Source organism: Chrysoperla carnea, chromosome 2, assembly GCF_905475395.1.
Source record: "Chrysoperla carnea chromosome 2, inChrCarn1.1, whole genome shotgun sequence".
In the NCBI taxonomy this organism is placed as follows: Eukaryota; Metazoa; Arthropoda; class Insecta; order Neuroptera; family Chrysopidae; genus Chrysoperla; species Chrysoperla carnea.
In genome coordinates this window covers 5621579-5647362 of record NC_058338.1, presented here as the reverse complement: position 1 = coordinate 5647362, position 25784 = coordinate 5621579, and the positions used below count along the sequence as shown (strand labels likewise).

At 29.6% G+C, this 25784-nt stretch overlaps 1 protein-coding gene across 2 annotated transcripts in view; it reads right to left on the bottom strand.

Annotated features, from left to right (window-relative positions):
- LOC123293765 overlaps positions 1-25784 on the bottom strand; it is a 98375-nt gene that overhangs the window by 15769 nt on the left and 56822 nt on the right. For both annotated transcript variants that reach the window (XM_044874670.1, XM_044874671.1), the window contains one exon: positions 22747-22771. In XM_044874670.1, coding sequence (XP_044730605.1) covers positions 22747-22771 — 25 coding nt within the window. The remainder of the gene's footprint in view (positions 1-22746; positions 22772-25784) is intronic.

Below are 25784 nucleotides of genomic sequence, written 5' to 3'. Positions count from 1 at the left end.
ATTATACTTTTCAAAAGTGAAATATGAAACTTAAATAAATTAAGGGAATTGAAGACTTGGTTCTACTTATTAGCTTCAAGAATCCGCTGTGGTCGACTTAGAGACATTCTGTCTCAAGATTTCATTTTATAGGTCGAAGTGGTTAAGTTTTAGTAGGGGTTCAAAAAGTTGCATTGAATGTTATCCCGATAAAAAATATTTGAGACCCACGTAATTTCAATCGTGTGCTGCACTTTTTTCAATGGTATACCCTGTCTTATACAAAATGTCCCGTAACTCGATGGACATACCTTAAGAACGTATTCTTTGGACAATTTTAAGTCGAAAGTGCCTTATAATAGTAACTCAAGCGCGTCAGATTAACATATGACGGGTTCTTTGGACCTTCCTTACTACTTCTTCCAAATATTAGTGGACAACAAAAGTATAAGAGGCACTTTCGACTTAAAATTGTCACAGAGCCACGGAACACCCTGTACAAATATATTTTAAAAGATATAACGCGGTCAATATTTTAAGAAGAGCCAACTCTGGGCATCGCGTGCCAAAATGTTTGGCACGAGTTTCCTTAATAATCAATAAATTTTATACCGGATGTAAAAAATTTTTATATAAATACACAATTTTTTTGTGATTAGTTCGATAGTATTAATTAACAATATTGTTTTAATGTTCAGTTTAGGGCATTGATTTTTAATATTTCAACTTCTTTTTTTTCAATTTGTAAGTATATTAATCAGCATTTTGATCAGCAAAATCAAATTTACATAATACCGAGAAGCAAGGGGTTAGATCAGATTATAAAAGGTTTCGTAGGATACTTTAAAGATTCAAAAAAAATATTTAAAAATGGACGCCTAGGGTTTTCTTTGATATAAACGATCAAATTTTGTAAAATAAATTCGGTAATAAGTTATGTTGTATATGAAATGTTAATAAATTCTTTTTGATGCCAAATAAACATCAATTTACGATGACCTTGTTTCTTCGTTGGTTTTATATTGACCTTCAAAAATATAAAAGAACATATGAAATTTTAAACCATTGAATAGCTATATCGTAACTAACCCATCGTTCAAGTTTTTGAAAAATATAAACAAAAACCAGTATTTTCGATTCGATTATAATCTTTTGTTCATGTAACAAAAGATTTTTTTTTTGAAATGGAGGGGAAATATTAAAAAAATATAGCAATAATTCATGTTGGGACAGACATTGAAAAGTTGCATCTGCAAAAATAAATACTTCAAAATTTGAAATTTTTTTCTCAAAATCGTTGTTATAATAAAATCTCTTATGTCGATTCAAAGGGTTTCTCTCTATAAGCAAATATTTCACCCGCTGAGCCCATTTTCGAGGCCGATTGATTTATGAAGCGCATGTAGAGATTTTCAACCCCTCCTTCTCGGAACTATAACTCCAAATGATCATATCTTCGGGAATAATCAAGTTAGAGATGAAGTGGAAAATACTAGTCTTTTATAGAATAATAATATGGGTAGGCAGTTATGCTGAGCGACAGGACCTACAAATGCATCATGATTATTGCAGGAGCTATCACAGTGTTCATTTCTTGCCATGAAGACATGGACTCATTTGAGCCAGCCTTTCTTTGACGACCTATCCGACCTTAAGTCCGTTGACATCAAAGCACTCTTTCTATTCTTAAACAGCCCCAAATGATTCATGGAATAGTGGACGAGTATGTGAGAAACCTCTTTTAGGTATCACAAAAGGACCCTATAGTCTAAGCATTTCCCATCTCAGAACAGCCACTCCAACCTAACCTAAGCTAACCATCTACAAATGATAGAAAAAGAGCATTCTATTTTATTTCACATCTCTGTGATTGTGAATAATTCATAAGACTTAATTTTCTATTAACTGGATTAATAATTTATTATAACAGGCGTCAAATTTTGTATAATCATCATTTTTCATATGAAATATGCAATTTATATATACAGGGGTGTCCTAAAGTAGTGGCCTAAACACAAATACTAAATTCAAGTGACCATGGTTTATCAAAAAACCTTATCCAATTGTGCTTCGTTTGCAAGATATCACTCTTCTTGTTAATTTCCGGAAAAACAACATTTCTCTTGAGTAAAACGGTCATAACTTTTTACTAGGTTATGTTAAAAGATTTTTGTTGATACCAGCGAAAAGAGCACAAAATTTACGTAAAAAAGTTATGATCGTTTTCCTCAAGAGAAGTGTTGTTTTTCCGGAGATTAACAAGTTCGCAAGATGATATCTTGCGAAGGAAGTACAATCGGATATAGCAATATGGATTTACTAGCTTGATACCCGCCCGCTTCACTGGACTTAAAAGTAAAAACCACTGCTTTATAGCCTCCATCTCTCTTGATCTAACTTTTTCCCCTTCCATGACTTTCGGAGGAATTGTTTTACACAGCTAAAATATATGCACAATTTTCAATTTTTTTAATTGTAAAATAGTCATAATTCATTGAGTATATGAGAAAAGAAGACTATGAATTTTTTTACATTTACTATTATAAATTTTTACAGAAATCTTTAATTTGTGGTTTAAAATCTTTATATTGTTGTACAGTTTCATTCAAATACATTCTCTAGTTTTTGTGTGAAAGCGTAACAAACAAACATGCTTACTTTCACATTTATAATATATAGGGATTTTATAGGCAATGCTCACATGAATTTAGGGTTTGTGTTTGAGCCAATACTTTAATGATACCCTGTATAATGTTTCTAAGTAATATTTCAGAAGAACTTAGGTATTAAACATATTATTGAGTAGTGAGCACTGAGCACTGAGCCTTACATTCGTACCACTCAACTCAAAGAACATTGAATAATATAAGTTTTTATCATTTAAATATGCGTAGTCGGCATAAAACTAGCGTCTACGTATGTGTCCCATGTATGAAGACATTGTTAAGTAGATTTAACCTTGACGATAACACTTAATTTCCATACATGGAAATATCTCGTTAAAGCCATTTCCTCGTGTATATTTTATTATAATTATTTAATTTATTTAGAGATTTTCCTGCAAGATTTTGAGCGTTGTAGACTTAAACTCGGTATACACGATCTAAATTGCAATACTTGTTTTCTCAAATTTCGCGGTTAAAATAATACCTTCTTAGTCATTCAAGACAAATTCTCTATTCGTAAGAAAAATAGCGAATATAACAAGTGCAAATAGGTTATTACAAATTTGAGGAGTAAAAGTTCTTCTCAATCTACTCTCGTGTTTTATTGAACGCACGCAGAGGGTTATTTATTGGAAAATCGGGCAGAAAGAGAAAACTAATGGTGCATTCGTAAGAAAAATAATGTATATAACTCTAAAGGGGTCCTCGCCTCGGAGAATTGTCCACCAAATGACGAGTTGATTTCAAGGAAAGTACAGAGCTATAAGGTGCACACGTGTTAAGTGCCTCCTGTGACTTTTCTTGTATGCTTAAGACGTAGTAAGGAAAACTAAAAAAAATTAAGCCAGGAAATTACAATTAAAATATAAACATTTAACTATTTTATGGCATTTTATAAAAAATAAATCTCTATTATAAAGTTTATGGTCAAAAATACCGTTCGTTCATGATGCAAATAATGTCCTTGAGAAATATAATAATGAACACATAATGTATAATAAAGCATTATTTATTTGTAAACAGATGACAGTTATGTGAGTATTTTAAAAATCATTTTTACACGATAAAATATTTTTATGGCTTAATAAAACAATAATAATTATATGATTATGCAAGTTCATATACATGTATAATTATTTTTATACAAAACAATAATTTTAAATAAGAAACAATCGATAAAAATTCGATATAGTCAGTATTGGTAATTATTCAATACCTTTTAATTGTTATATCATGCATATCATCACTACATAGTATAAAACAAAGTCGCTTTCTCTGTCCCAATGTCCCTTTGTATGCTTAAATCTTTGAAACTACGTAACGGATTTTGATGCGGTTTTTTTAATAGATAGAGTGATTCAAGAGGAAGGTTTATATGTATAATAACATCCATTAAATAGTGGAGAAGTATTGCTATTTTTGAGGTTAATAGTTAAAAATGTAAAAAGTAAATAAGTAAAAATGTAGTGTATGAATTTAGATATTCCAAAGATAGCAGGAAATCTTCATGGTATAGGGAAAGGGGGATTGTTTTACTCCAAATTTAACGCGTGCGGGCCACGGGCAGTAATGAATAAATCAAAACTACTGGATCGATTTTAATCACATAAGCTATATATTTTATACCCGTGCGAAGCTAGAGCGGGCCGCTATGTTTTTATATACAACGTTCACAGTTTTTCTGTAGTGTATTTAGTAGATATCAGCATTGCACCCGTGCGAAGCGGGGGCGGGTCGCTAGTATGTAATATGCAAGGTATACTAAATTTAGTCCCAAGTTTGTAACGCTTAAGAATATTGATGCTATGAACAAAATGTTGGTATAGATGTTTATAAAATCACCTAATTAGTCCATTTTCGGTTGTCTGTCCGTCTGTTTGTCAACACGATAACTCAAAAACGAAAAAAGATATCAAGCTGAAATTTTTACAGTGTACTCAGGAAGTAAAAAGTGAGGTCGAGTTCGTAAATGAGCAACTTATGTTAATTGGATTTTGGGTCCGTAGACTGGATCTGTTAACTGGTAAAAATTAAGTAAGATACGCTTTAACTCAAAAGTAAATTAATTTAAGTAAAGTAAATTAAAATAATTGAATATAGTCGAAATAAGATAAGCAATTTACATATTTGATATAATTTTTTATTAATTATAAATAAAATTAATCTAACAATTTATTATTTGATAATATAACTTTAATCATTTTATTACAATTAAAAATTGTATGATATTCATTATTATTACAAGACAGGAGCCAATTAAACACAATATGATTGATACACTTCAATCTAATAGTCTAAAGTGGCTATTAAATGTGGGTCTTAAATATTTTCATACGCTCATTTTTTTTGAGAACATCTCTATATATTATAAATGCGAAAGTAGGCATGTTTGTTTGTTTGTTACGCTTTCACGCTAAAACTAGCGAATGGTTTTGAAACTGTACAGCAATAAAGCTCATACTTCAGAATAACACATGAGATATAATTTATAAAAATATAGTAATCAACAAAAATTTTTTTATTAATTTAATATGACATTACCATAAAATACAGATTTCTGTAAAAATAGTCAATATAAAATATTTCACGGCCATCTTTCCTGATATACTCAATGAATAATTACAACTATTATACATTTAAAAAAATAGAAAACTATACATATATTTTACCTGTGTAAAACAATCCTTACCATTATTTCGAGTGTTAGATAGAAAGGAGATATAAGCGAGAACAATCTTTATCAATCTTTACTTTTAAACCCAGCGAAGCGGATGGGTATCACTCTAGTAAATAATATAAGCCACACTCTATAAAAATGACAAATATAAAACGGATCTTTTATTTTTATCATACGGAAATTATTAACTTACAAAAAAAACAATTTTTCTTTATAATTATACAGGAAAGAATCTAAAGGTCATGTGTGTATGTATTAACACACTTTTAGAAATTAATTTATTGTATTTTCTGTCTGACTGTAGGTAGCGATAAAAAACGATTTTATCTTTCTTTTTGTAAAAAAAAAAATAATTTTATAATATTTGTGATATAAACAAATATATAAAATTTTTATTAAGTGTGGGTTAACAATTATTAACAACGAAATAAAAACTTGCTTTTTATTTTTGATTTTCACTCCCTAAAAATGAAAACAATAATATTATTGCTGCAATAATATTGTGGGCGTATTGCCAATAAATTTTTTAAGGTTGCTGTCTTGCTATGGGCAGTGTCAGAAAATTCTAAATCCCTATATATTATAAATGTGAAAGAAATAATGTTTGTTTGTTTGTTACGCTTTCACGCCAAATCAAGCGAACGGTTTTTGATGAAACTGAACAGCAATATAGTCCATACATCAGAATAACACATGAGCTATAAATTATAAAGATATAGATATTACATATATAGATTATTATTATTTAGTGTTTACTTCAATCCAGTAATTTTTTTTAAAGTTTGTATTATGAATAATTTCCATGAATGACAAAAATAAAGTGAATATTAAAAAAAATTAATGGATATTTTAATGGTTACCATTCGAATGCATTTTCTATGAATAGCAAAATCAATTTTGTAAACAATTTTAATGTTCATATATTTATTAATATCTAACACCGAAAATGCTTATTCAATAACAAAAAATAATCACGATCACTTAAATTGGGAAAACTATGAAAACACACTCAAATTGGATTTCAACAAGAGTTGAATTAATAGGATATTATGAAACCATAATTATTTGCAAAATATCGTTCAAATTTAGGAATTGAACTGTCTAGTAAAATTTAGCCTTCTTTAATGGTCTAGTCATTCCATAGACCACTACTGTTATTTTTAAGATTAAAAGCCTCCTGAATATGACTGCCATATTGACTGCTTAAGAGGTTTTATCTTCTAATACTATGGTTTTGTTTTGTCTTTTACTTTTGAAATAACGAATTATGGTCACTTTATTCATTCAATGGGGCTGTTCGTTCATGGACCGCAATGTACAATGTAAAATTTGACATTTATGTCAAAAGTAATAATAAACTATTGAAATATTAATAAAAATGGGACATTTTCCAAAAAATATGAATTAAATAAACAAAATTATTTATTTATTTATCAAGTCTTGGGAAAATTTCACAAATATCGTTGAATACGGCAGAATATCATGACAAATGAAAGCACAAAAATGGTCTTTAATTTTTGGACCTTTGATATTCCATAATTTCCACAAAAAATCAAGATATCAAATTCAAAAGTGTATTACTTCTATATTAGTCTAAGCGTAATACTTTTTGTTAACAAAAAAATGTATACAGGGCAAACTCAGCGAATTGCTAATGTTGGGTAAAAAAAACAACAGGACGATGACGACGGGAATCGAACTCGTTACCCTATACATTCCGTGAACGGAAATGGTTACGCTTTAATCAACTGAGCTACTAGTGGTCGACTACTGACAGTGATATCTAGAAAAAATTATACTATGATTACTAAAAAATTTATGTGATGAACCATTAAATAAACACTAATGAAGCTCACCAAGTCAGGTACTTCAAAACTTTGAGTAAAGCATGATCATTGAAATTTGAAGCTAATTAAAAACTTAACCAAGAATACCCTAGCTTGACATGCTAATGGGCGGTTAAATGACTACAATAGCATGTAAAAACAATAAATAACAAGCATTTATATATATTTTTTTTATTAAAACAATTTCTCTCTTAACCTTGGAAAACACTCTGTGTAGTTACTTCAAATGAAAAAAAAAAAAAAAAACATTGCCGCTAGCAATAAGTCATATGTTCTCACAATGAAATCCAGAAGAAAGACTCTACTCGCTAAATTCAATTATATGTTATACTTCATTGATATAATTCGACCTAGAATTTGAGTGTGGAAATAATTATAGCAACGCATTTTGTGTGTAGGATACAATCATCTGAAATATAGAGTGTCCTATTGCTTCATGTACAAATTTTAAGAGCAGATTCCTTTGGGGCCATTCATAAGTGAAAGCGTACATAGTGCTGGTGGCAAGTATTAAGGTTCCGCCTTATATATATCGGGATCGGTTCTAATGATTTTGATGAATCGTTTACTGATAGTATTTAACATAAAACTAAAGGAAAATTGGGGAGAGTAGCCATAATTGTGTCATTTTACCTTAAAAAGTCTGTTTAATTGATAAACATTTTAAAATTTGTCATCAAAATTTACCTAGCTCTAAGTTTCAAGAATTGAGCACATAAGTGATAGCTAGCGAAAAACTGATATCACTGCTAAAAAGAATGACCCAAAATTAGTGGATTTCAAAAAAAATTCCAATAAGATCGGATCAAATTTGCCTATGTTATCAAAAAATCGAATTTTTTAACTTGATGACGTCATTAGAATCCAAAAAATTTAATTTTGCTCTATCACATTCAAATTTTATCCAATTTTGATAAACCAAGTATGTAATCCTACTAAATTTGGGGCATACTTTTCAAATTTGTGATCAAAATTAACCTAGCTCTAATCAGTTTCATGAATGTGGAGTCTTGGTACCGGAATTAAGCAGATAAGTGATAGCTAGCGAAAAACTGACATCGCAGCTGAAAAAAATGACCCAAAATTAGTAGGTTTCAAAAAAAATTCCAATAAGATCGGATCAAATTTGCCTGTGTTGTCAAAAAATCGAATTTTTTAACTTGATGACGTCATTAGAATCCAAAAAAATTTAATTTTGCTCTATCACATCCAAATTTTATCCAATTTTGATAAACCAAGTATGTAATCCTACTTAAATTGGAGCCGCGGGACACTCTATAGACGCTCTAAATTCTGCATTTCTAAAAATAATATTTTTCGGTATTAAATTTGTCAACGTTGTTGTTATTCGATGGCGACGTGCATAAACGCATGTGATTTTATAACTATTTTTCGACAATAGTTGTCTAAAGAAACTGGTTGTGACCCTTAGTGATCAAACCAACAACGATTTCATTTAGTATATTGCCATTTTTATTCTTTGAAATTTACATGTTTTAAAACGAATTTCAAGAAAAGATTCGTAAATTATCGTTTTTAGCCTTGAGAATTTTTTAGTAATAACTAGTCAAATTGATTTTATAATAAGCAAAGTTGTAAAAAGCAAAGTTAGCATTATTTATTCTCTTAGACTAGAAAATGATGCCAAATGCCATCTTAATGAGTCTGGCATGGAAGAATTATGTTTTTTTGTACCCATATAAAGGCACAATGCTGCTGAACTGCATTTGCGAACGGCAAGTTGCTCCTCGAAGAGGATATCTTAAAAAGGGCCAATCTTAGATGGAGGGAGGAACGTACTTGTGATACCACAAGACAGATATGGTCAGAGTACAATCGCAGGCGTTCTGAAGATCTTATATCACTTCCAAGGCCCCCTGTTCGCAAAGTTGTTGCGGCTATTGCAGGATACTGGTTGGGCGGCAGGTATGCTGAACGCATGGGCCTGGCAGTGTATCACGACTACTGCAGGAGCTGTCACAGTGGTGAGGAGGAGGGGACAATGTCTCATCTTCTCTGTCACTGCCTAGCTCTTGTCATGAGGAGATGGAATTACTTGAGCCAGCGTCTCTTTGACGACCACTCCGACCTGGAGTCCGTCGATGTCAAAGCTCTCCTGCTGTTCTTAAACAGCTCTCCAAATGGTTCATGGAGCAGTGGCCGGGGATGGGCCAACCCTCATTCGGTATCACAACAGCTCTTATGGTCAAAGTGTGTCCCACCTCAGGACAGCCACCTAACCTAATCCATATAGGAAAATCTAGAATACTTGGGTCACTATGATTCTACCATAGCTATAAAATATAAATTTTTCTTCGAATTATTATAAAAATAATAAATTGGTTTTTGTTGACAAATTGTAATTTTTCCAAAGGCATAATATTTTTAAATGAGAATAACCTTCAAGTTATGGTTGCTGATATGAAAATTCATTAAATATACATTAACATATGTTACAAAAATTGAAAATTTACAATACTTGTAATACAAAAAGCATGAATCACATGATAAAGAAAAGTTATTGTTTTTTTTTTTTTTTTTTTTTTTGAAAAATTCGATATACCATTATGCAATATTTCATAAATTTTACATAACCATACTCAATAGTTTTACATAATCTACGTTTTAATCAAATTAAAGAAAAGTGTTTTTCGTTTCATCTTAATGTGGGGTACCCTAAACCTAAATGCACTTTATATAAATTGCACTTGATAACGACCGATATTTTAAAAAAAAGTGTTAAAGGCTGAAATTAATGTATTGAAAAGTATTGGATTCTTATATTAAAATTTAATCAACCACTGAAAAACAAGTGAAATTTACAAAATTTAAAAAACCCCCAACAAATGGGATTTAGTCCTTGGAAACCGATTTTTGGAAACTTAGCTATAAAATGTTCTCTATCAAGTCGGTTTGACCGATTAAGGGTTACGATGTCACTGAGAAACACGCGGACGTACAGATAAACACTTTAAACTTATAACACTCCTTCTTAAATCAATATCAAAGTGATGGTCAAGGACATCAGATGAGATGAAAAGGATACTTAGAGAACTATCATTTTTTAGTACAAATTTTTGGAAATATTTTAGGCGCTACGATGCCACAGACAGACACATACACATACCGGTCAAACGTATGACACCCCTTTATTTAGTTCGGGGGTTAAAAATTAAAATAATGACAACTTCATCCCGAAGTTGACCGTTTCATATTGAAATAAAGTAAAAATACTTTCAAATTGTCTAATGATTGAAAAAAGTACTGCTAAATATTTGTATTTACAATAGAATGAGATTGAATTTAAAACATAAATTCATTGATACAAAATCACTGAAGTTAAATAAACAAAATCATTACTTATATGAAAGAGATTGATTTTATTTTAAAGTCGTGCATTTTATTGTTAGAAAATAAAATTGTACTTAGTTGGAATATACTTATTTTACTCTTTAAGAACTAACATTTCTCTAAATCTGTAAAGGATTACTTTTCTACATTTGAAAATTGTGGGATACTGTCCCACCAATATATTCATAGAATGTTGTGGCTTCTATAACAAGAGAGTTTTGTTAAATTCGAATAATATTGAATATTGAGTGGTTATTTTCTTAAACGACTTTAACCTGAGTCATGCTGTACATAACACGATTGTATACAAATACCCTTCTTAAATACCAAGTAATGAGCATTTTTAGATTACTAGAACACATCCAACAATCATGCTCAAATATCCTTAAAAGTATTCTCATTTTCCAATATTTACAAATCGATTCAAAACTCTTAAAAATTTTATTTTTCAAAAACCTAATAAACTTCTGCTAATTATTACAAAAATAAAATACAGGTAATAAAAAAAAATTCACCGATAACGGATATCAATCAATTTTAATATCAGTAATTATTAATAGAAAATAATATTGCAAACTAATGCTCTATTTTTGAGCGGAAAAAAAATCGCTTCAATAAATATCAAAGTACGCATTAAATAGGAAATGGGACATTAAATAAAAAAACATGCTTTGAATTTTTTTTACACTTGCTGACTTGCTACACACAAAAAATATTGTCACCACACTTTCGTTTTTAAAATAAATATACGTCACTATATTTTTTATTAAAAACTCGTCACTTATTTATAAATTAGTTTTAATTAATTAATTAAAACCCCGTTTTAATTAATATTTTTGTGCACATTTTTTGAAACACACACAGGCAGCAGCATACAGAAATAAATAAATACACATTTTAACCTAGATCATAACTCTACTCCACTCAGTAGATGATGACCATGGACAGACCTGGTGCAATTGACTACTACCGCGGCCGGCACAATGTTTTGTTATTGTCATTTTACAAATCAGTTTAGTTATAGTATAGACAGAGTGCGCCTGCGATTGATATACAAGCACACCTACGGAAGCCTGAATGGTTCATGATCAAAATATGAAAAAGTAGTTCAACACTAGCTTATTTTTTAAATGTGTACTACCCACAAGTATAAAACAAACTTTCAAAAAGTGCCCTTGTGACTTGTGTTATGGAAACATGTATTTAGCGAATCTTTTTTTAATCTTCTTAGGGGAAAGGCTAATTAAAGCATTATTATACCATGTATATATGAAATATACATAGTATATTAAGTTTAGTCCCAAGTTTGTAACGCTTAAAAATAATGATGCTAGGAAAAAATTTTGTCATTGGTGTTCATAAAATCAACTAATTAGTCCATTTACGGTTGTCCGTCCGTCTGTGGACACGATAACTCAAAAACGAAAAAAGATATCGAGCTGATTTTTACAGCGTACTCAGGACGTAAAAAGTGAGGTCAAGTTCGTAAATGAGCATCATAGGTCAATTGGGTCTTGGGTCCGTAGGATCCATCTTGTAAACCATTAGAGATAGAACAAAAGTTTAAATGTAAAAAATGTTACCTTATCAACAATTAAACAACTTTTGTTTGAAACATTTTTTCGTAAACATCACTGTTTACCCGTGAGGGCGCCAATTAGGCGGAAATTTTATATATATATATATATATATTAAATATGTACTATACTTGATTATTAGTTGTGTATGTGTCACATGTTTGTATGTGTAATGTGATAAAGAAATCAACACTGACTATGCATGGTATTTCAACAATTAATTCAGTCAATTGTTTGTTTTCACTTGTATTTTTTAAATAATACTAATAAAAATTTTTGACTAACTACATAAGACAAATTATAAAACATTATCATATTATCATTAAATCCGGATACACAATTATTAATAATTCCAGACAGTTTCGATAGTGGCTAACTAAAGAATAATTATCACCGACTGACTTTTTCAAAAAGGTTTGTTTCCATAACCACAAGTCACAAGTTCACTTTTTGAAAGTTGGTGCACTTTTTCATAAATTGATCATGAACCATTCAGGCTTCCGTATACAAGCACACCACATGTATTGCGTTCTAAAATGTTGTACTCTTTGCATATACAACACTTTTTGTGATGTCTGACAAATCTTTTTTTTATTTAACTTTCAAGACTTAATGTTTACGTTTTTTTTATTATGTTTATATCGTAGTACATGATACATTGGTGTAGACTTATTTGAAAAATCTCTTTGTGATGGGGTTTGTTTTGTATACAATCGTTTTGATTGGATCGAAGTGCTTAGGGCGGGATAACCTATATTTTATAGTGGTCGATTCTTAGAAGATGAGCATAGTACTCCCGCGCATATTACATCATTGTCCTTCGTACCGCCACTCGATCAAAATATAGGGCAATCTAATATTCAAAATATGAGTATAGTAAAAAAAATTTTTTTTTCAAGTTAACGCTACATTTAACCCGGGGAAAGTTACTGTCTAAGTTTAATCAATAGATTTAGATAAATAGAACCGAAGATATTCGGAATAACCGAAACTTTTTTTTGGGAAAAAATTACAAATGTGTAAGCATGCGTATGATAAAAAGGGGGTAAGATTGTTTACTATCGAAGTGAATGGAATAATCACGTGGTTTTATTTATTTACATTTTGAATTTATTTACAGAATTATTTTCTGTTTATTCGAGCAAATATTTTTCTAAGAAATTCCGTGAAAACATCGAAATGTTTCTTGTATGGAATTTTGAACTATATTTAAGAAGTTATGAAACTGGAAAATATAAAATCCTTTTAAGAATTAAATACTTGTTGTCTAAACCACTACGCAGCCTAATGTCCTCTATTGCCCTTGGGAAATTTTGGCTAAAGCATTGTTCTTGGCTAAAATAATTTGTAGTTAGCGTTTTTTCTTTTAATTAATTGCAATAATGACATATTTTTAAGTCGTATTTCCTACGAAAGCTCATGATTTTCAGAAAAATGTTAGTTTTTTTATGAGAATCAACTTTCTAATTTATAGTGTTATTCTATCTCTTACAGTTTAGGATCTAAATTGGCTATTAAAGAAATGCGTAGAACTAGGTCTAATCTGACGTCAAAAGATGATGCCCCCCATCAAATTCTACAACTTTTATGTTATTTTTGTTTGGTTAATTACTAAAGGAGATATTACTCATTATAGACCCACTCAGTATATATTTTGATAACGACCCACTCTGTATATATTTTTAAGTATAAAATATTTCCTTTAATTTTATTTGACCATAGTGGATGGTTAAATTTAAAATATGTATTAATTTATTATTTATTATTAATTTATTTTGTTGAGAATGATCATTAAAAATTTAATACCTAAATTAGTTTTAATTTAGTTGTTTTCTAATTAAGTTTTATGGAAAAAGTTTAATTTTTCCATTTTAAACCTTATAATATTGGCGCCATTATTCAGACCATAATAATAGTAATAATAGCATATAGACGTTCAAGCCCCTTGTACCCTCCTTGGGAACAAATAGTCACCTGGATTCGAAGCTTATTGTAAAAGTGCTATTTTAAGCAAATGAAGCTATAGGGTGGGTCCCAGGATCGATAGCTTCAAAGTTTCAAAAACAAACATTCCATATTTCACTTAATATATTGCAGAACCGAATGCGTTCTACCACGAAAATACCCTTTATCTTTGTAACTGTACTCTAGTCAGTTTCAAACCGAACACAATCGAATTTTTATTTGATTATGTATAGCTTAGCCTCAAACCCTGCGCAAAATCACAGTAATCAAAGTGGATTTCGTAACCACTCATTTATTTGATAAAATACGGAACACATTGGTACATTCGCCAAATTTGGTACATCATGGATTCTAGGACTAATTATTCAGAAGTTGTATCTCTGGGTGATTAAACACAACTTAACTCGATCCAATATATTTTGATCCACATCTAAGCTGCAAAGTAAAGAGTACCACATGTATGTAATCAAAAAGTGCCCATTTTTCCACTGATGCTGGCGTTATCACATATTTTTTATTTATCTCGTGTTAAGATCTCAAAAACATTACGCAATAATAATGTATGCTAATTGAAATTATAAATGAATTCGTTTCGGATATGAAATAACATCCTGGATGTTTATAATCAGGTTGTTTTGAGAATTCATAGCTATTTGCATACATTGGCATGCATGCTTATTAATGTCTTTTATTTAAATTGAACGAATAGAATGTACTTACATTACCAGGAATTTAGCTTAAACCTTTTGCAAGTGAATGCCAATTATCTGAATAATTAACTTCTTTATCCCTGCCTATTATAAATGCAAAAGTAAGTATGTTTGTTTGTTACGCTTTCACGGTAAAACTAGCGAATGGTTTTTAATGAAACTGTACAGCAATATAGATCATACTTCAGAATAACACATGAGATATAATTTATAAAAATATATTAATAAACAAAAAAATTATTATTTTTATAAAAATACTCAATATAAAATATTTCACGGCCATCTTTTCTGATATACTCAATGAATAATTACGACTATTATACGTTTAAAAAAATAGAAAACCATACATATATTTTTACCAGTGTAAAACAATCCTTACCATTATTTCAAGTGTTATAGAAAGGGGATAATCGAGAGCAATCTTGATCAATCTTTACTTTTAAACCCAGCGAAGCGGATGGGTATCACTCTAGTCTTAAAATATTTACCAAAAAAACGCTGCTCTCACGAATTTTTGTAATTATGAGTAGTTTGTATTTAAGGAATTTAATTTATTTTCCTTTGAAAATAGATCCGTGTTCGAGAAACAAATTAAAGGATACAACGCTCATCCTTGTTTAGAATATAGTGCTTAATTAGATTAAGAGCACCTTTCACTTTGTTGTCAGCCCACCTTGTCTTAAATAAATACAGTGGAACCTCAGTAAGTTAAACTTTAAAAGAAACATCAAAAAGTTTCAGCTAGGTCATTTTTAACTAAAACAGAGTTTTATTTAAGGAATAATTTAAGTAAAAGCTTTTTGGTGAAGGAAATTACACTGAAGGGAAGTCATAGATTTCAATTAAACACTTTAAACTTACAACACTCCTTCTTAAATCAATATCAAAGTGATGGTCAAGGACTACAGATGAGATGAAAAGGATACTTAGAGAGCTATCATTTTTTGGAACAAACTTTTGGAAATATTTTAATTGAAATTGAAATATTTGAGTTGACTTTGTTCTTTAGTTGAATTATTGTTTTGAATTAACTAATTATTTTACCATTTCAATTTGCATAATGAATTGAGCCAGGTTTATTTGACCATTCATTTCCATAGTAATTATTTATATGTCAAAATTATATGTCATGGCTTTTCCAAACTGAATCGACTTTGAAGATCTTCGACAAATTTTTAGATTTTTCGGGTACACAACTCTCAGCTCGCACATGAAACATACCTAAAGACACTCTCCGTTAAATTACCGTTCAAATGAAACCAAAAAAAAAATTAAAATCGGTTCATCCGTTTAGGCGCTTCGATGCCACAGACAGACACACACACATAACGCTCAAACTTATAACACCCCTTTTTTAATTCGGGGGTTAAATATAGTTAAAATGGGTTAAGGCTTTAATGGTTTATATATGTGGTATGGGCAGCCTAACTAATCTAACCGTATCAATGTTTGAGTTATTGAGGTTTTACTGTATTATATAATTGATCATTTAATACAATTGTTTGTAATTTGTAATATAAAATTAACAAGCATATAATTACTTTACAATGTTTAATAAATAACATTTTTAAAACATTGAAGACATTATTAATATTTTGATGTATTACTTTTAAATATTAATATTACTTGCTAATAAAATAAATTTTTTTATTAATATTTAATAAAAAATGAATGGGTATACAAATACATATTAATTATTATTCAAAAGAATATAAATTATATTGACGTATTTATTATTATTATACCATGTATATATGAAATAAATCATAGTATGTTAAATTTAATCCCAAGTTTGTAACGCTTAAAAATATTAATGCTACCAACAAAATTTTGGTATAAGTATTCATAAAATCATGTAATTAGTCGAAAAACGAAAAAAGATATCAAGCTGAAATTTTTACAGCGTACTCAGGACGTAAAAAGTGAGGTCGAGTTCGTAAATGAGTAATGTAGGTCAATTGGGTTTCGGGTCCGTAGGACCCAACTTGTAAACCGATAGAGATAGAACAAAAATTTAAATGTAAAAAATGTTCCTTATAAAAAAATAAACAACTTTTGTTTGAAACAATTTTTCGTAAACATCACTGTTTACCCGTGAGAGCGCAAGTTAGGCGCAAATCATATGGTATGTATTATATGGGGATGTCAGTTATGTATGTGTAATGTGACAATGTAATCAACACAGTCTATACATGATATTTCAACAATTGACTCAGTTAATTGTTTGTTTTCACTTGTTATTATTATTATTATTGGTAAGCAATATTTATTAAATGTTTTAGCATTAATTAACTTTAATGTTTTGTTTTGTTATTGAAAGTTCCATATTGTTTTAGATTTTTTTGTTGTTTGCAAAACAAATAAATGATCATGGTCAAACTGCAGTACAATCACAGAAAATTATTTTACAGAAATACCTGTCAGATCAATTATGAGACCGTGGCACACGGCGGAAAAAATATTTTTTCGTCTAATAATTACTAATTATTAACGCTATCAAGCGGTCAAAATGTCCAACAAATTCCCTGTTGTGTTTTTTCAGACCGATAGCTTAAATATGGATGACATTATGCTCATTTGAAAACTTAGCACTTTCGATAAAAGTCATAGGGACGAAGTTTGGTAGGCTCGTCAAAAAGAAGCCACTCACAAAATTTCATGTATTAATTATTTAAAAATAACCCGTGGTGTCCCCCAGTCTAAAATCTGTTAGTTTTTATATAGATCTTAAATCATTTGGCAAGCTTTAATTTGAAATTCTCGTATTCTCGACAACCGTTAAGCTCTACAATTAATTCGTTAAATTAATTTCTAATTCTCAAGACAGTTCTAATTCCATAACAGTTGAAAATAAACCTTTGTAGCTGAAAATAGAGACCCAAGTACATGATATTAGTGGATTTTATTCCAATATAACTGAGAAAGAAAAAATATAAAAGTTTTTCATGTCTGCGGGTCGCCAAAATCCAAGGTCATGAATATCTTCAAAATCATTGTTTGCCGAGTGAATTAGAACAACTAATTGACTGAGCTGAACTAATTAGCTAATTTTATGAACACATCTACCCAAATGTTTTTCTTACAATCTATATTTCTAAGCGTTACAAACTTGGCAGTAAAATTAGTATACTTTGATATATATACAGAGTATAAATATCTAAGCGATATTTCAAACAAATGTATATAATTGATAAATTGATAATCAAAATTTATAATACAAAAAAGAGATTATCGAAGGTTGAACATTCTGTATTGCCTATAAATCAAACTGTTATTTCAGCAACTTTTACCACCTAGTGCTTTTTAAATGTATACATTATCCACACTTCAATCTCTCCTTCACTCTAGGTCAATTTATATTTACAAATAAACTTGACCTTTCAAACTTCTAATAGAAAATCGAATCTTATAATAAAGCTATGAATAGAAGAGTGTTGTATTTGACTTATATGCATTTTCATCACTTAAATGTAATACAAGTTGTCTAGCATATAAAAATGTTATAATAAAAATGATTCAAAATTAATGATTTTTTCTCAAGTTGACTTTCAAACTAATTTCAATTCAATTTATTAACTTCAATATAAAATTTAATTACATAATATTTTATCGACTTTCATTCAAGAATAAAATATAAATAGCGAATGAAAACTTTTGAGAATTTTAAAGACATTTTTATCACCTATAAAATTTTATTTAGACGATTTTATAGATTATACATATACATAGAAAATTTTTAGGGCTGACCATTAAAAATGTTGTTAACGAAAACTAGAGTCCCAATTATCAGTACCAAAAACCCTCGGAAAACGATTTTCGAGGTGAAATTTTGATTTTTAAAAACATTTTTTCATTATTACTATTTGGAGTGCTTTGGGGGTGTGAAAACTAGTCGTGATACACTGGGCAGTGTATCACAACTACTGCAGAAGCTGTCACAGTGGTGAGGAGGAGGGGACAATGTCTCATCTTCTCTGTCACTGTCCAGCTCTTGCCATGAGAAGATGGACTTACTTGAGCCAGCTTCTCTTTGACGACCTCTCCGACCTGGAGTCCGTCGACGTCAAAGCTCTCCTGCTGTTATTAAACAGCTCTAAATTGTTCATGGAGCAGTGGCCGGGGATGGGCTAACAATTTTTCGGTATCACAACGGACCCTATGGTTTCCCACCCCAGGACAGCCACTCTAACCTAACTTAACCTAGTAATGCAGAGGTTGATGCGGCTGAATGTTCCTGAAAGTCTAAGGAACACGTACAAACAAGAACAAGACCAGTTGAAATAAGACCAGTTCCACTATTTTTCACACACAGAAATGCAACAACTCCACTTTCTGCTGATAAGATTAAGATTATATGTGAAGACTAAACAGACAAAAATTCAAGTAAGCCCGATTCCAGTGTCGTGTCAGTACTAGGCTTAACTGTCTTTCAGTTAAACTAAAAATTACAAATTTAAAAGGAAGATATTTTGAAATTTTACATGTAAAAAATACCAGATTTTAATGGGAGACTAACTGTTTGCGAGTAAGTAAAAACCGGTGAGTACATTTTTACAGATTCCTATGAAGAGCATCTACAGACCAGCTTATCTTTTCTGTATCAGAGAGCGATTAGAAGAGATGTTATGTGATCGGTATGATGTTTCTCTCGACCAATTAACACCGATTTCAAGACTAATTTGTCGATTTTTTAGGCCTTTTAGGTAATTATTCCCAGAGGTCTACAATATATAGTGTACGATCGTTGACAGTTGATAATATATTAATTAATTGAAATAAATAAGTTTTCTTTTGAAATATATGGAATCATATTTTTGGATCCTTTTTTATTAAGGTGATCCCTACAGTATTGTAAGAAAGTTTTGGTTTATTGCATGGTATATACTTATAAACTAAATAGATATTTTGTAGTAGAGTAATGAGTTATTTTTGGCTTTACAATACCACGCAACTACAAAAATATATAATATATTCTGTGAAAGTGAGGCTTATAAATTTGGTAATTTAGATATCGCTCTTCAATCATCAATACTCTAACTATAGTCGTCTCTGTTCATCAAATGATGGATCATCGATGAACTCATAAATAACTTAAAATTTTGTTTTTATATCATTGACAATCTTATATTTTTATGGTATTATTATAAACTACAAGATAGTTTAAATATTTTAGATAGTTTTTTATCACACTCTTTAGATTTTTTGATATAGAAATATCCAATTGAAAAGTATAACTTATATGATTCACCAATTTGTCAGCCAACTTTGAACGATATAAAATAATAATAAAAAGCCCGATGAACTAGGAATTTTTTGTGATTTTTGGAAACTTGTTAATAAAAAAAATGAATTTATAAAGTTTTATTGAACCGTAGTATTATTAAATCCTTGCATATTTCCCTAAACAGAAATTGCTTAGTTAATTTTTTCAGTCATCTTTCTAGGATTTTGAAGTATTTGCATTTTAACGGTAGCCGTTGGGCCTGTGATCACTTTAACTATTTTCATCATGCTTCTGCTGTGCGTTCAGTATGTATACTCAATGTCACAAAAAATGCTCGTTTTAAAACATTCTAAGTGTTACTATTATAACATAACATATGATGCGTACGCTTAGAATGTTTTAACTGTGGCACTTTTTTTGACAGTGAGTGTACATGTACTTTGAGAATATTTCGTAATTTAAGAAAAAAACTTCCGGTTCTGTTATAACATACTCGTAAACGATTATGTATTCGCCTAGATGATAATTTTTAATTTTAAACATGTAAAATAATTGTTTTTTTTATTATCTATTGTGTGAGACTGAGTACATGAGTTCATAGTTTATACTGGAACAATAAAAATTACTGCATAATAATTTAATTGTAGAAACGTACGACTGACTGACTATGTTTTAATTAAAAATATATGATAATTATTATTATAAAACTTTTATGATTTAAGTAATAGGTGACCACAATAAACCATTATTAATACAGCAGTGCGATCACTGGTCTACTATCAAATACTTATTTATTAAATAAAATGGAAATTTTTATACATCGGTAACCAAACAAGATATTTATAATTGAAATTATTAACATTTTTCGTGTAGATTATGTTCCGTTTGTGGTTTTTCCCATAACTTATTAAACAAATATTGGAAAGGTTTTTGCAGGGTCGTAACGAGGGTACATAGCGCCGGTGGCAAGTATTTAGGGTGCGTCTTATATATATATCGGGATCGGCTCTAACGAATTTGATAAAAATTCGTATACTGATAGTATTTAACATAAAACTAAAGGAAAAATTGGGGAGAGTAGCCATAATTGTGTCATTTTACCTTTAAGAGTCTGTTTAATTGATAAACATTGAAAATTTGTGATCAAAATTAACCTAGCTCGAATAAGTTTCAAGAATGTCGAGTTCTGGTTCCTTATTTAAACACATAAGTGATAGCTAGCGAAAAACTGACATCACAGCTGAAAAGAATGACCCAAAATTAGTGGGTTGCACAAAAAATTCCAATAACATCGGATCAAATTTGCTTATAGTACCAAAAAAATCGAATTTTTTAACTTTATGACGTCATCAGAATCCAAAAAATTTAATTTTGATCTATCACATCCAAATTTTATCCAATTTTGATAAACCAAGAATGCAATCCTACTAAATTTGGGTCATACTTTTCAAATTTGTGATCAAAATTAACCTAGCTCTAATAGGTTTCAAGAATTTGGAGTTTTGGCCCCGGAATAAGTGCATAAGTGATAGCTAGCGAAAAACTGACATCATAGCTGAAAATAATGACCCAAAATTAGTGGGTTGCACAAAAAATTCCAGTAACATCGGATCAAATTTGCTTATAGTATCAAAAAATCAAATTTTTTAATTTGATGACGTCATCAGAATCCAAAAAGTTTAATTTTGATCTATCACATCCAAATTTTATCCAATTTTGAAAAACCAAGTATGTAATCCTACTAAATTTTGGTCATACTTTTCAAATTTGTGATCAAAATTAATCTAGCTTTAATAGGCTTCAAGAAATTCGAAAAATACATTTTCAACCCCCGTATTCTTAGATTACTTAAGACAACAATCACCCACAATCACAATTGCTCTGTGATGTGTAGTTTTGGCTAAAAAATGAAATATAGAGACTTACACGTCCATTTATATATTATAAGATAAAGATAATTTAATTTTTTAAATTACAATTATTATAGTAAAATATTTGACGATATTAAATTGATAAGTGAACTAAATATATTTAAAAATAAAATAATAATTATATTAAAGAGATAAAATCAATGAATTTATAATTTAAAATAAATAAATTATCTATCACACAATAATAAATAATTTAAATTATGACTAAATTGTATATCACAAGGTAAATTAACTTGTGACTAATAATTACCATAATAAGGTAGTTCACACGTATCACGCACTTTTCAATTCTTAATAAATATTCGGCTTGGCTAATTATGATTTAAAATCTTTTAAGGTAGTACTATCGATAATAGACTTCGCATTCAGAATTTAATGAAACATGGCATAGTTGTTCATTATTATATCATAATTAACCAGTTAAATTTTTTAGGGGCCTTCAGAGAACTGAAAATCTGAACGTCCAGTTTTGTGAAATAAAATAAAATCTGTGATTTCCCATAAGGATCAATGTTAAAATATCTTTTTTTCAGTTCTCTGAAGGCCCCTAAAAATTAAACTGGTTAATTATGATTTAATAATGGACAACTATGCAAAGTTTCATTAAATTCTGAATGCAAAGTCTATTTCCGATAGTACTACCTTAAAATTAAGGAGAACAGATACGTTGCATTATTCAGTTCATGTTATTACGTTCTACAGTGGCAAATCTAAAGACCTATTAAATAAAAAAACTAACCGCTTGTCGAATAAACAAAAAATTCTCAATAACCAAAAAGAAGCTTATAAATTATGTGGAGTGAAAAATTTTATACTTACTTTGCTGTTGAACTTGTGCTGCACGCTGTAACAAAAAATTAAAATTAATTATACAAACAATTACAATATGATTATAAATAAGCAACATAGGTCTAGTTAAATTGGGTCTTTTTTTCAGCTTGATATCTCTTTTCGTTTTTGAGTTATCGTGTTTACGGACGAAAATCGTTTTTGTCGGTTTTTCTGGATTTTAAGCGGTTAAATGAAAAATAAACAATACACTTAGATAGACTATTTTAAAAAAGACATTTCAACGGTTCAAATGAGTCCAAGGAGAGTATGAAAATCGAAGTTTTTTTCGTTGAAAAATTATCAATTTTAACGGAAAATTTGAAAAATCTCTAATTAAAAATTGTTTTCGGTTTCATAAAAATTCTATAATATCTCAAGAACTACTCGACCAGTCGTCAAATGGAATTTATCGAAATTGGAGATAAAACAAATTTCTCGATTTCTTACAATTTTCTTAAAAAATCGAGAAAAAGCAAAAAAAAATTTTTGTTTTGGAATTTGATGAAACTCGGTGGATGGGGTAGTTTTGATCCAAAAAGTATAAAAATCAGGTTAATTTAATGATTATATGCAGAGTTTCTGAGATATCACAATATTTGGATCGATTTTAGTCCGTATCTCAAAAACTATTCGACCAGTCATCGAATTTTGTACTTTTAGGGTCAAAATTACCTTATATATTAAGTTTTATTGAAATTCGAGATAAAAATAATTTACCATTTGATTTGTTGACACTGTTATATTTGTAACAAGCATTATACATCCAAAATAAAATAAAAAAACTTGTAAAATAAATTACTACTGAATTAAGTAATAATATTAATTAACTAATTATTACTTTATTTAATCATTTTATTTAACAAATATCACTTATTTATAATTCCTTTTATAAACAAAAAAAATCTGTTCAAACTCTTCTTAATTGGATTGAAACAAAAAACTAGTCAAGAAAGATATTAAATGGACACAAATAGGTCTAGGACCAAGTGACGTATTTGACAGTCATTTCAGAACGGATGGAAATTTGAGTGGCTGTTGGTACGAGTACTGGCAACATTTTCGAAAGTTTATTTGATGACTGTTGAATTAGATCTGATACCGGTTGTGATAATTGGGTATTCTACTATTTTTGAAAAAGTATTTCAAAATGTTGGTTTTGCTAAAAAAAAGCCATCAAAAATTTAATTCGGCAAATTTCCACACGCTTTCTTGCCAAAAACTTAAATTTTAAACCTTTTTTAAACTGTCAAAAACGCAGGCATCCAATTTGATGACGTAATGTGGGTATCACAATATGAAATAACACAAATAAGTTTGACAGATATATTCATAGACATCTGATTATATAATAAATATAAATACTTATTATCTATGTATATATTATACCCAGCCGTCTACACTGAACTAACTGAAGGTCTATGGCTCATACCGCTATGACACCACAGAAAGGCTTACCCGCATTTAAGGTCACGTGATATACAGTTTAAAAATTACGATTTTTAATTTTAAAATTATAAAAGAAAAATGTGCTTTAATGACTCCAAATCAGAACAGATTTGGTGCAGACTACTCCGTACTCTCAAACGGCAAGGTTACTGCATTAAATCTTACATTGTATTCAATAAATTAAATATACACCGATTTTAATCTTGCCACGTAATTAGAAACTTTCCAGAATATTCCGACCATCAAAATTTTCCTATAAGGAAAAAAAAAACACAACAACATCTCAATTTTCCAGTCGTTCTAAAATGACTGCCAACTCCTAAACTTGGCCCTAGATCTAACACATTCTTTTAATTCATTTCACAAATATTGATTGATTGAAACGATTAATTAAAGTAAAACAACATCACAAAACTAATCACAAAGGTATAACCTTTATTTATTATTAAACCTATCAATTTAACCTTTTTGATTACACGTTTTGCTTAAATAACACACATGAGTTGATTACAGAACACGAGGTAGAATTTTCTTTTTTTTCGTTTCACATTTTTACTCAAAAAAAAAGAGCAATTAATTTATTGTTTGTTATAAAAAGCACTTGTTAATCTTTTCTGACTGAAATAATTTTTATACATATTTGTTTGTTTTGTGGTAATGAGGATTTGATTTCAATGGTGACGACATTTTTAATAGGGGACAGTGTAATACCAAGGGTCAAAAATTAATATTTATGTGTGAATACAGCAACAAGTTCAAATTAATGAAAAATAGAAATACTAGTCGTAAAAATACATGTGATGATAGCTCGTTGTATTTAAATCATGTAGTTAAAGATAACATACTCAAAGATAACTGATATTCCCATATAATACATACTATATAATGTTATAACCTAATTTGCGCCCTCACGGATAAACAGTGATATTCACGAAAAAATGTTTCCAGCAAAAGTTGTTTATTTTTTTATAAGAAACATTTTTTATATTTAAACTTTTGTTCAATCTCTAACGGTTTACAAGATGGGTTCTACGGACCCAAGACTCAATTGATTTATGTTGCTCGTAACCTCACTTTTGACGTCCTGAGCACGCTATAAAACTTTTAGCTTAACATCTCTTTCGTTTTTGAGTTATCGTGCATACGGACAGACAAGTGGACAGAAAATCGGAAATGGACTAATTAGGTGATTTTATGAACACCAAAATTTTATTCGTATCAATATTTTTCAGCGTTCCAAGCTTGGGACTAAACTTAGTATACTTTGCATATTACATATATGCATGGTATAAAAATTGTTCAGTTCATTGTAGGGAAAAGTTCAGTTCATTGTAGGGAATAGTGGCGTATTAATTACCGTTGATCATTGGTACAATACGTTGTTTGATCCAAAGTACATGACGGTGTATTTAAACTTTACCTTCTCAACATTTTATGCTATATTTTAAACTGTAAAATATAGCATAACCAACCAATAAGCGGTATTTTAGGTAGAATTTGATTTAGATCACAATCAAATCAAAATTGTTGATTAGATGTTGTTAATTTTTGAAATAAAAACAAATGCACAGGGTAATATC